The 12,887-nt window shown below is 51.7% G+C and overlaps 1 protein-coding gene across 1 annotated transcript; it reads right to left on the bottom strand.

The window, feature by feature from the left end:
• Positions 1-3,659: 3,659 nt before the first annotated feature.
• Positions 3,660-4,622, bottom strand: LOC139999820 (olfactory receptor 14A16-like). Its single transcript, XM_072029446.1, has one exon. The coding sequence runs from the start codon at positions 4,620-4,622 to the stop codon at positions 3,660-3,662; it is 963 nt and encodes a 320-aa protein (XP_071885547.1).
• Between the last annotated feature and the right edge of the window lie 8,265 nt (positions 4,623-12,887).

Genomic DNA, 12,887 nt, shown 5'->3' with positions numbered 1-12,887 from the left:
CTGGGAGAGGAGTGGTTGGAGAGCTGCCAGGCGGAGAAGGACCTGGGAGTATTGGTGGATAGTCGGCTGAATATGAGCCAGCAGTGTGCTCAGGTGGCCAAGAAGGCCAACAGCATCCTGGCTTGCATAAGAAGCAGTGTGGCCAGCAGGGCTAGGGAAGTGATCGTCCCCCTGTACTCGGCTCTGGTGAGGCCGCACCTCGAGTACTGTGTTCAGTTTTGGGCCCCTCGCTACAAGAAGGACATCGAGGTGCTCGAGAGAGTCCAGAGAAGGGTGACGAAGCTGGTGAGGGGCCTGGAGAACAAGTCCTACGAGGAGCGGCTGAGGGAGCTGGGCTTGTTCAGCCTGGAGAAGAGGAGGCTCAGGGGCGACCTTATCGCTCTCTACAGATACCTTAAAGGAGGCTGTAGTGAGGTGGGTGTTGGCCTGTTCTCCCACGTGCCTGGTGACAGGACGAGGGGGAATGGGCTAAAGTTGCGCCAGGGGAGTTTTAGGTTAGATGTTAGGAAGAACTTCTTTACTGAAAGGGTTGTTAGGCACTGGAACAGGCTGCCCAGGGAGGTGGTGGAGTCACCATCCCTGGAAGTCTTCAAAAGACGTTTAGATGTAGAGCTTAGGGATATGGTTTAGTGGGGACTGTTAGTGTTAGGTTAGAGGTTGGACACAATGATCTTGAGGTCTCTTCCAACCTAGAAATTCTGTGATTCTGTGATTCTGTGATCCCCCAAATCCTCAAGCTCTCCTGTTCACAGTCCTTCCTCAGTGAAGTTTGGGCTCTTATGGGTAATCTTTTCATCGACTTTAGGTGTTTTGTATTCATTGTGCTCTCTTATGTTCAGATCATCAGGGCCATGCTGAGGATGCCCTGTGATCAGGGACGGCACAAAGCCTTTTCCACATGCCTACCTCACCTGGCCGTGGTCTCCCTGTTTCTCAGTACTGGCTTTTCCAGCTACCAGAAGCCCCCCTCCCTGTCCTTCTCATCCCTGGACCTGGTGGTGGCAGTTCTGTACTCAGTGGTGCCCCCAGCAGTGAACCCCTTCATCTACAGCATGAGAAACCAGGAGCTGAAAGTTGCACTGAACAAAGTGATTTCATTGACATTTTTCACTGCTGGTAAACTTTTCATCTGTCTCCACAACTGACTCACAGTATATTCATTGTATATTCAGTACATTCCTATGCATTGTATTATTATTATTATTGTTACTATATTATATTATATATTATATTATTTTATGTTTACGTTGACATTGATTTTGATGTTGTTGTTTTTAAGTACCATTGTGATGTTCTGACACACATTTGGCTTCGTCTCATTTCATCTGAAACATCAACCTGCCATCTTTCCCTGTAGCCCCTGTAAAATATGTGTGCCACTGGGACTGAGCTGACTCTCTCATAGTGTCTTTTTTGTATCTCGGATTCTATAGGCAAATGAGATGTCTGCAGTCTCCATGGAGGTAATGTGGACCCAGTGAGCACAGGGAAGGTGGGTCTGGAAAAGGATTCAAGTCATCCTCAGGCACAAGTGATTGGCACAAAGCTGCACCAGAGGCGGTTCAGTCTGGACATTAGGAAAAATTTCTTTAACATGAGGGTGGTCAGACAATAAAAACTATCTCTACACCCACAGTGTCTTCGAGCAGGGAGTCCCAGGGCACAGATTCAGCCCAGCTTGTAGCATGAACAAAAAGGAGAAACTGCCCAAGAATGCCACCACCAGCCCCAGCCCCCCATGGTTCCCAGCACCAGCCTTCCACCTCAGTCTGGGGAGGGCCGATCACTGAAATGTGAGCACTCCCATCCTCCTGCTGGGCTCAGGGCCTGTACCGGGGAAACAGCCAGCCCAGCCTGGTCCCTCTCCAGGCCCAGAGCCCAGCCAGCCCCAGGGCAGGGCTGTCTGTGAACCCCTGTGAGGGATATGCTGGGGCTGGGGCAGGGCTGGGTGAAGGGGGGAGGCTGCTAAAGCAGAACGGCAGTGAGGGCTGGGGCATTTGCCTATGTGCACAACAGGGCTGAGACTTCTGGGGCAATTTCTCCAGGCTCCTGATGCAAGAAGAAGCTGGGTCTGATTTCAGGACTGAGGGACATTTCTTGAGGGCCCCACAGACACAGAGAAGGTGAAAGGGGCCTTAACATATTATCAATATGCTCTCTTTTCCTGGGCAGCATGCAGAGGCATCCAGCCATAGACAGGCCCAAGGAGAGGGCTCGTCCTTCCTGTGGTCGCAGCTGCACTCCAGTCCCTGGGGTGGACCCAAGCGGAGGACTTGCTGATGACTTTGGGGCTGAGATTCAGCACACAGGTTGGAGGAGACTGTCACATGGACGTGTGCTAGATTGAGCAACAGAAGCAAACTGGTATGGCTGCTGTGTCATGCTTCCATCAGTGGAAGCCCTGGCACAAGGCCCCAGACTTGGCTTTCGATGCCACCCTTCAGGAAAGATTATGGAGTTATGAGATGCAGAATAGACAGTGCCAGTCCTTCTTCAGCCACTTCCCAATCTAGTGCAGCACCAGGAAACTGCGGACTTCTGGCTCATCTTCTACTCTAACTCATGAGCACGCATTAGGGTACTCACGGTCCAGACCTAGTCTTGGGATTAGGTTAACACCAGTATTTGAGGCAACTTCCAGCCAAGGTCAGCTTCCATTTGATCTCTCCCCATCCCTCCTCTCACCTCTCCAGATGTTTCTGGCCACCTCCCCATGCTCCCCACAGGGCCCTGAGCTGGTGGAGCTATGAGCAGACCAAGCAGGCTGTGGTGCCCCAGAGATGACTGCGCACTGGCTGAGCTGCACAAGGTGGGAAGTAGACCCAGCTAGGTTGGGATCACTGTTGTTAATCCTGCTTTTTATGGTGTGTAGTTCTGGCAGGTGCTCAGAAAGAGCAATGGATGTTGCCAAGGACTCTAGGGGGTTTCCAGGTGTCTTTCTAGTTCTAGCTGGTGGTACTTTGTGAGGGTGACAGGAATCCCTCTCCATCCTCCCTTCCTGTGCGTGCTGGTTCTTTGATGAATTGCACAAGAATTGTGATGCCCTTCTTTGCTTGAGGACATCTAAATTTTGCGGTACCCGTTTTGGTGACAAGATCTTGGGCATTTTCTCTCTTTGTAAGGCTCCATTCCTTACCCACCCTGAGAACACGCTACCCATGGAGAACTCCTAGGCTCTCCACACAGCTCCACATTCCTGTCCCGGATGCTGTCTTCTGCCCAGCCCCAAATGGGACAGTTGTGGCTATGTACTTCAGTGACCATTCACCATTTCTGCTGTCATTAGATACAACAGGGTGTTCCTAAATTGTACCCATGGTCTCTCACTACTCACAGCATGGCAATGAGCCTTTTGGGGAGCAGCTGCACAGCCCTGATCTTGGCAACAGCCTTGAAAAAAAAAAGAGACGAGCCTTCAGGCAACACGCTGTGGAGATGCCTTTTTTTTTTTTTTATGACATGCTATATTAGAGTGAGCTTTGATTTGCTGATAGACATACATTTATAGAGCTTCAAGAGTAAACAGAGCAGTGTCATTGCTCAGGAGAATTAGGATGAATATTTTTCTGAGAGCATAATAAATGCAAATGATACCAAAGTTACAATAACAATAATGATATGAAAGAAGAACCAGGCCCGCACAGAGGTACCAAGTTAAGTCATTTCTGGAAAAAGAGGGGAAATTTATCATTATTCAGAAACATCCATAAAATCACTTTCCTAACCTCACCCTTGAGCTCGTGGTTCTTCATGCTGTAGATGAAGGGGTTCAGTGTCGGGGGCACCACCGAGTACAGAACTGCAACCACCAGGTTTAGGGATGGAGAAGAGATGGAGGGGGGCTTCAGGTAGGCAAACATGGCTGTGCTGAGAAACAAGGAGACCACTGCCAGGTGAGGGAGGCACATGGAAAAGGCTTTGTGCCTGCCTTGCTCAGAGGGCATCCTCAGCACGGCCCTGAAGATCTGAACATAAGAAAAAAGAATGAAAACAAAACAGACAAATACTAAACAGTCACCAATAAAAACAAGACCAACTTCCCTGCAGTAGTCTGATTCCAAGCAGGAGAGTTTGAGGATCTGAGGGATTTCACAGAAGTACTGGTCCACAGTATTGCCTCGGCAAAGAGGTATTGAAAATGCATGCGCAGTGTGCAGCAGAGCATAGAGAACCCCACTGCCCCAGGCAGCTGCTGCCATCTGGGCACAAGCTCTGCTGCCCAGGAGGCTCCCGTAGTGAAGGGGCTTGCAGATGGCAACATAGCGGTCGTAGGACATGACAGTGAGAACAGAATACTCTGCAGCAAGGAAGAGCAGAAGAAGAAACACCTGTGCAACACATCCTTCATAGGAAATGACCCTGGTGTCCCAGAGGGAATTGGCCATGGCTTTGGGGACAGTGGTGGAGATGCAGCCCAGGTCGAGGAGGGCGAGGTTGAGGAGGAAGAAGTACATGGGGGTGTGGAGGCGGTGGTCGCAGGCTACGGCGGTGAGGATGAGGCCGTTGCCCAGGAGGGCAGCCAGGTAGATGCCCAGGAAGAGCGCGAAGTGCAGGAGCTGCAGCTCCCGTGTGTCTGTGAATGGCAGGAGGAGGAACTCGGTGATGGAGCTGCTGTTGGACATCTGATCCTCCCGGGAATGGAGATCTGCCTCCTCTGAATACGGAGGCCTGTCCAAGAATCAAAAAGAGTTAAATGCTAGGGTAGACCTCTGTAAGGAAAACCTACTCATTTTCTTGTAGTAACCTGGAAAAAATTGCCTCTTCACTTTGGGAAAGGCTGTTGCTCTCTTTGATCTTAAACTGATACTTCAGGAGTCAAGGGACTCTGCAGGAGATGGTCCTGCCTTAGAGCAGTATACAAATGGAACATGGCTTGGTCTTAGATGAAGTATGCTTTGCAAAACTAAGAGTTTGTCAGCATTCTTTCTCAAAATTAATCCAAATGCAGAGCAAAGGTTTTTGCATGTTTTGGTTTGTTTCTTTATACTTGTCTCCCCACACCTGAGGAGCGTATTCAAGGCATAAAACCTTGGCAATTGTACTGCCCACCCATGGAAATCTTGGGGTCCTGGGTGGCAAAGGGACCGTCCCTCAAGGCAGAATGAGGACAGCTGCTGTATCCACCAGTCCTGGTCTCAGCTGCCCTGTGTTGGCACCTCTGGAGGATGGTCACACTCAGGTGTTCCCCTGAAAACAACCAGGATTCTGCTGAGAGCAGAGGAATCCAGGTTCAAAGGGCAGATCTCCAAACCCCTCACCCATCTCATCGTACCTGAGGAGGATCTCAGCTCTCTGCTCTTCTCCAGGGACAGAGAGGGATCATAACAGCTGCCCACATTCAGGCATCCAGTAGCAATAGTATGGCCTTAGGAATGATGTGTCGTTTCCATGGGGCTGCTAGACAACACAGAGCTGCTAGGGCAGAGCTGTGCCATTGTGCACGGCAGCCTGCAGCCCAGCAGAAGCCCTGATGACACTATGGCTGGAGGTTGAAGGTGCGAGAGAAAGGAAAGCAGGGAATGGCTCCAAGGAAGGTGTCTCCAGTGCAAGGATATCAGGGAGATGCCCAAATCCCTTCTGCCATGGAGATACTGGGAGCAGCTCCCTCTCACTCCCTGACCAGGGCTCTGCTGCCTGCAGCTGTGCCTGCCTGCAGCTGGGTCTCTGTCCCCACGCCTCCTGCCTGCAGCTCACAGCCCCCATCTCACCCGCTGGGTGCTCAGCTCTGCCCTGCAGACACCTGGCAGCAGGGCTCTGCCCAGGGGCAGCTTGCTGGGGCACAACCTAGAGCCCAGGTCACACCGATCCTGCTGACACTGCACCTCACAGAATCACAGAATCACAGAATTTCTAGGTTGGAAGAGACCTCAAGATCATCGAGTCCAACCTCTGACCTAACACTAACAGTCCCCACTAAACCATATCCCTGAGCTCTACGTCTAAACGTCTTTTAAAGACTTCCAGGGATGGTGACTCCACCACCTCCCTGGGCGGCCTGTTCCAGTGTCTAACAACCCTTTCGGTAAAGAAGTTCTTCCTAACATCTAACCTAATCTGTGGCGGTGGAGCTTTTCGGGGCTGAGGGCCAGGAAAGGGACCTGATGGGGGTCAGGGCAACCTCTTTAGGATGCCTTAGGACTGTCAGGCTTTTCTAGGAAATAATATTAAAGTTTGCTATTTCTACTGAGCCAAAAAGAAAACTGAAAGCAGAGGCTAAGGAAAGATGAGAGTGAAGTTCCCTTTGAAATTCCCTTGGTGTGCTGTGGATCTGTGAGCAGGCTGCCCCAGGAAGCAGCCTCCCACCAGCAGCAGGACCCTACCCTGCCAGGGGGGCTCCTTCCACCCGCAGCTTCTCCCCGCAGCGCCCTGGGCAGCTCCCCAGGCAGGCTGAGTGCTGAGCCTGGCAGGCGGCAGAGGCCCTGCCGCGCCACACAGCCCTTGGGGCACAGCAGGGACCCTGTTCTGCACCACAGCCCTGGCCTCCCCTTTCAGCATCCTGGTTGCAGAGCCTGCTGCCAGCCTCTAACAAGAGAGCACTCAGGGCCCGGCCTTTCTGCATTTTCCTTCTGCCACAGACTTACCCTGTAATGTGCTGCAAGCATTGATTCCCCATCGAGCTTTCAGTATCCCCTCAATTCACGCAGCCTGTAAACTCTATCTCCCTTTTCTCGCTTCACAGTGCCAGCTGCAGGCAGTGCCCCCAGCCCTGCTGTGCTGTGCACAGGAGCTGCTCCTGGGCAGAGCTGTCTCTGTGCAGCGCTGCCCGCTTGCCAGGAGCTCCCCTTGGGCCCAGGAGCCCGGCCCAGCTCAGCAGCAGAGGCCCAGCCCAAGGCCTCCCTTGCTCTGCCCCCCACCAGGCTCCCTGCACATGGCCCTGGGGCTGCAGGGGATCCTGCTGGCAAACAGCCTGAAGGAATCCCTGGGGCTCCAGCCCTCGCCTGGCACACACAGCACTTGACAGCAGGCTCATTTCTTCTTACAGAAAACCAATTAAGTCTAACAATCACATCTTGTCCCAGTATTACTTTGGACATGAAATCATGGTCAGGGACTGATCTCCTTCATCCCCACTTCAGGAAATATTTCAGCAGTCAGTCGAGGCATCTCATGCTGGTTGTTATTCCTGGGGCTGGAAAGGGATCTCAGCTCCCTCCCTTATCTGCCACAGACCCACAGGAGCTGGGATTCCTCAGGCCTCAGTTCAGGTATCCACAACATAGGCACCTTAATGTCAATTACTGGGCCACAATAGCTCCTTAGTGGAGATGGAGGACAGGCAGGAGCTGTTCAGATGGAAATACCTGCTGAAATTTGAGGTTAATCCTCTGGGAGTCTGATGGGGCATTCCTCAGGCCAACTGAAATGCCAGCAGATGCCACATGTAGGACAACTGAACCTGTCCCTACTCCTTATGTGCAGGGCAGCCTGCAGAGGCTGTCAGCAGAGCAAAAGGAGTCATGTGTCACAGGCAGAGCTAAACCTATTCTGTTCTCTTTTAAATGTTCTCATTTTCCTTTCTCTTCTACACGGCCATTGGCTGTAACGCTGTTGTGTCTCGGACATCTCCACAGGGCCTCAGCTCTCACCAGCCAGGTCTCCCTGCCCTTTGTGCCTTGAGGCAGGACTCTTCAGGTGTACAACAGGTGGTGGGTGGGGATAAAATCAGTGGTTACTTTGCAAACTACACCCTTAACAGTCCATGGAACCTAGGGGCCTGCATCCAAGGGTACAAGGAGAGTGTTCTGGCCTGGAGGTACTAGCTCCTTATGATGCCAGGAAGGGATCAGACAGCAGCATTCAGGTGCTGTAAGAGATCATTTAAATGCTCTTAGAGCTAAGACTATAAGGAGAGAAGACTATAGATGATCTATTGAATTTGGTGTGACTTCATTCTAGACACAATACTCCACCGTTAGTCTCAGATCTTCGTTACACGTTTGCACTGACCCTATGGGATTATTAAAGGTGAACAAATTTTGCTGATCAGTCCTTGGCTCTGCAGTTGATGAATCAGCATATATATGGGAATCAGGGAATCTTGGGTGGTGCCATATTGCCACTGGTGCACCATTTGGGTAGCTACTGGCACTTCGACCCTCAGCAACCCCACAACTGAAGGATCCTGTGAGGCACCGGGCAAGGTAGAAAACTGTTGAATGTGCATAAATCACCATAAATCACCTCCAGCATGGCCAATTCCATCAGATATGGGCTGCCTCTCTCCCTGGTTGCCCATTTGCCTGGGTGACATACAACATCTTCCTTGAAGGGATACTTTTCCTTTACACCTGACAGGAGTTACCTCAAGAGAGGGAGGATTTGTGCCCCCTTTGCAATTGCTTTGTCAATGCCCCCTTCCCTGGAGAGGGATCCCAGCTGCTTGGTTTCCCTGCCCTCTAAGTCCAGGCTACCGGCCCTGTTATCCATGTATCAGAGCAGCCAGGTGACAATGTGCTGGCCTAGATGATGGCTGAAATCTAATCACACATCTCACAGCTCCCCAAGGAATAGTGATCAGATGCTTACTGCTGCTTTTATGTTATCTCTGTCTTCATCCACACATTTCTCTCATGGCTTTACTTGGGAGGAGCCTGCATCATCTTCTTCTTCCTCCTTCCCTCTAGGAGTAGGAGCTTCTTTCCTCATTTTATTTTATTCACATGTATATATTTGACTGATACAGGCACAGGTTGGTTCTCTAGCCAAGTCACAGGGATTGGAGTTGTGTAGATTGCAACTCAGCAATCTAAGCACCAGCACATCGCAGTGATTTCTGTCACTCTGGAATTGTCAGGATACTATTTTTATTTTATTTTATTTATTTTTTATGATTTTGCACTTCTTCATGGGTGAAGTTAGAAAGCATTGGAGGTGCCCACAGTTCTAGGTGCCTGCCCATATCCTCCCACACACCCTGCCCCTCATAATTATCCTGCCTCAGGGCAGATCATTGTGTGGCATTCTGAAATAGTTTACTCTAACCTTAAACAAAACCTGAAACACATTCAGGACACAAAACAATATGTACAGGCTGGTTTGAACATCCCATGGATTCAAAATTTTGAAGAGCTATTGTAACTAGATGTGGGAAGAAGTGTTCCCCCTCATCCCTTCCATAGATTGGCTCCCTGAGGAGAAACGTAAAGACTGTTAATTATAAATAGTTTCTGAGAGAAAGTTCCTCGAGCATGGAGGTGACAACAATGTTGAGTACAACTACCAGATTTGTCTCATGACCAGTAATTTTATCACAACATAAGGCAGTGTTAGGCAGTAAACTAATAACCATAAACGAGCCCTCACAAAGGATAAACAGCACAACAGGGAACACACACAATATGTAATGTGCTACCCAACACAGTTCTGAGACCAAACACAACGACTACACCAACAAAAAATGAACATTGTGGTCAGCAACTATGAAGCTGATATATTGCTTATAACAACTTTATTTTATCATGATTCAGTCATATCTGTCATTATCTGAACTGTTTATGGCCCCACGCAGGATGCATTTGGGAAGGAGGGCATCCCACAGGAGGGACCCAGAGAGGGCAGAGATTGACCATCAAGGAGCAGCGGAAACAATGTCAGGGACTCACTGCAATTCCCAATTCTCCTGTTCCACCCAGGAGAAGGAGTTACAGGAGGCTGGATGGGGGGAATGGTGTTTTTAGTTTGCTTGTAGTTCCTCAGGGTTGTAGTGCACCGATGATAGGCAATAAAATATATTAATCTGCCTATGCTAAGTCTGTCTTGCCTGTGATGATAATTGGTACCCATGAGGATATTTGGTGGCTGACCTCCTGTTCTACCTCAAGCCTTGAGCTACTTTCATCATAATTTTCCCCCCTTTTCCTTGTAGGTGGGGAAGTAAAAGAGCGGTGGCCATGGAGTTCACCTGTGTACCTGTGTAAACCCACCACAGTATGGAGATTGGAAGGGTCCAGCACCAGGGCTGTGGCCATCCAGGGATGGCATCTCGGCACCCAGAACACACTCTGCCAGCCTGGTGGCACAGGAGGGGCTGGTTCCCCTGAAGGAGATCAGTATAAGGGGAAGGCTTGATTTCCAACACAGGCATTTTTGGCACATTCCTGAGAGGCCTGTGGGAACTGGAGGACACACCAGTATCTGGGACACCGGTCGTCTTTCCTCCCAGAGACAGATCCCAAAGAGACACCAGCTCCCAGGGAAACCTGGCCCTGGACTGTCCCCATCACAAGGAGGCTGAGCCATGCCCAGAGGAGCCCTGGGGCTTAGGGCACCCCTAGCATCAGGACCCAGGAATCCTGGCTACCGCATACTCCCCTGAGCCCAGAGGGACACTCAGGCAAGGCTCTTGCAGCAGCCACCAGCCATTTCCAGCCCCCTGCAAAGCTTTGGACAGCTGCCAGCCCCTGTGACACATCTTGGGAAGGGGTTCCTGACACCCTTACCTTTGGGGAGAGCTGCAGGAGTACTGGGAACGTGGGAGTCATATCACAGGTGATGGTCACCCTCCAGCAGCCCTCCATCTCACTTGCTGCTGGCCCTCAGCTCAGGACAAGGGATGCCCGCCCTGGCTCCTCAACCACAGCTCCTCTGCAAGGTGCCCCTGCTCTTCCGCCTGTCAGCGAGGGTCGCCCAGTGCAAGCTTGCTGCCTGCTGACCCCACTCCTGGCCACAGAAGGACAGCGCTGGGGAGGACCCAAGCAGTGCCCAGCAGGGACCAGGCCTTGCAGGGAAGTGTCGGCACTGCCGCTGCTCCAGTGATGATATCCCAGTGATGCAGGGCTTCCCCCTATGACATCAGACCGTGTCATTAGAAGGCCTGTGAGGTCAGTAGCAAGGAGACATATTTTCCAGCATTTCTTGACAAATCCACCAGGAACATCTCCAAATAGTGGCAAAGCCCACGGAATAAAGGAAGTGAAGCACTGGAGTAGTCCCTGCTGTGTTCTTGTACTAAGATACCTCTGCTTTTGGGAGCTCTCCCAGGAAGGTAGGGTTTGAGTCTTGTCCTGGGGCTGGGCTTTTTTCAAACGATGGGAGCGAAGGCGCCTGGGATGCATTATATGTGTTAGGATGCATTAGGATGTGTTATATGGAGGGAATTGCAGCACATTCCTGGGCCTTCCTCCCCTCATGTCCCACAAGGCTCTGTGCTCTGAGAAGGCCTCAGCACCCTCGCCCAGGACATCCCCGCTGCCATGCCACAGGCAGAGGTGGCACACGAGGGACTGGCAAACTTACCTTCAGCACCTCATGGTAAGGGAGAGGGGTAGTGCAGAACTGCAGATGAAGGGTAGAGTAGGGAGAACAGCTTGGGACAGATGCAGTGCACTCTTTAATGCTGACACAGCTTCCTTGCAGTGGGGATCCAGCTCCTCCCGTCTGTGCCCCAGGCTGAGGGTATTGGGGCACATCTGGGCTGCAGCACCTCAGCTGTGGCACAAGGGCCAAACTCAAACTAGTCCCAGACCTTCTGCCCAAGACCCAAGACATGCAAAGGCTTTCCAGCAGGGCAGAGACCTGCTGCCATGGATGGCAGATGGCCATAGGAGGATGAAATGAGGGACCCCAAGGAGGGCAAGCCTTGGTGTTCCTGAGGCCAGAAGGAAACAGGCCTGGGTTGTGCCACCGTGACAGCAGAGGGCCTTTGTGGTGTTGGTGCAGTCCTGAGGGCCAGTGCTGGAGCTGTGACCGATCTCCAGGCACGAGAATGGGCTACTGACAATGTCCTTGGCTATGGGCATCCTGTGATCCAGGGACACAGAAAAAATCACTGTGTCTGGATAGTACCATCAGAGTGATTAACGGGTGGGGATGAGAAGCAGCAGCAGTGTTTTGCAAGCTGAATGACATAAATGGAAACTCTGGTGTGATGTGCCTCATATCTGTGCACTGCCTGCCTCTACCCGATAGAAGTGGGACAGACCTTGGCTCTCTGGGAAGCAGTCACTTGCTCATAAGCACCAGGTCTACCAGAGATGCCCTCAGGGGTGCCCTCTAAGTACCAGCTGTGAATGGCCAGAGCTGTCCTGTGGGTCCTGTGCTGTCCATGTCAGCTGCGTGCTCCAGTGGTGCTGGGCAGCGTTGGCATCTCAGGTAGCACTGCAGGCCTGCAATTGGCTTTAAATGGAGCAGCTGCCCCGAATTTCATTAGGTAATATAGGGATGTCCATGAGCCAAATGCTGTTACAGTCCCTGGAGATGGAGGGAAAACCAGATGGAGAAGAGGGAGAGAGAGACTCAGCTCTCCCTGTGGCACAGTTCTCCATTGGGTCAGGTGGATGCCTCTACAGGCTGCCCTGAGCCTACTGAGGAGGGACAGGTTTAGTTGTCCTAAATGGGTGCATTTGCTGTCATTTCAGCTGGCCAAAGGCATTCCCCCCAGCCTCCAATGGGATGCCCCCAGGTGCTGCCCTGTCCCTCATGATACCTCCATGAGAGCTTGCAGATGCCTGCACGTACCTCTGCCCCCTGACATGTCACCAGGCATTTGCAACCCACAGATTTCCTCCATCTCCATTAATAATCCTGGAAATGAGACAAGGAGCTAACCTGCAGGTGCCCATGTGGTGCACACCTGAAGTGAGGGCAGAAGAATCCCAGTTCCTGAGTGCCTTGGGCAGGCATGGGTGTGAGCTGAGTGCCCTCCTAGCAACAGGATTAAAATCCAGCATGAGATGTCTTAACGGATTCTGCTGCCTAACTTTTTGGAGAAATGTACTTGTTGTCAAGAAGTGTGCGTGCCCAGCTGAGGGAGGGAGCCCCAGGGATTCCTTCAGGCTGTTTCCCAGCAGGTTCCCCTGCAGCCCCAGGGCCATGTGCAGGGTGCCTGGTGAGGGGCAGAGCAAAGGAGGCCTTGGGCTGGGCCTCTGCTGCTGAGCTGGGCCAGGCTC

Source organism: Anas platyrhynchos, chromosome 30 (genome assembly GCF_047663525.1).
Source record: "Anas platyrhynchos isolate ZD024472 breed Pekin duck chromosome 30, IASCAAS_PekinDuck_T2T, whole genome shotgun sequence".
Lineage (NCBI taxonomy): Eukaryota > Metazoa > Chordata > Aves > Anseriformes > Anatidae > Anas > Anas platyrhynchos.
This window is presented reverse-complemented; position numbering and strand designations above follow the sequence as displayed.

Excerpts from the sequence above, each read along its gene's own strand:
- LOC139999820 (XM_072029446.1), bottom strand. The coding sequence starts at position 4,622 with ATGTCCAACAGCAGCTCCATCACCGAGTTCCTCCTCCTGCCATTCACA.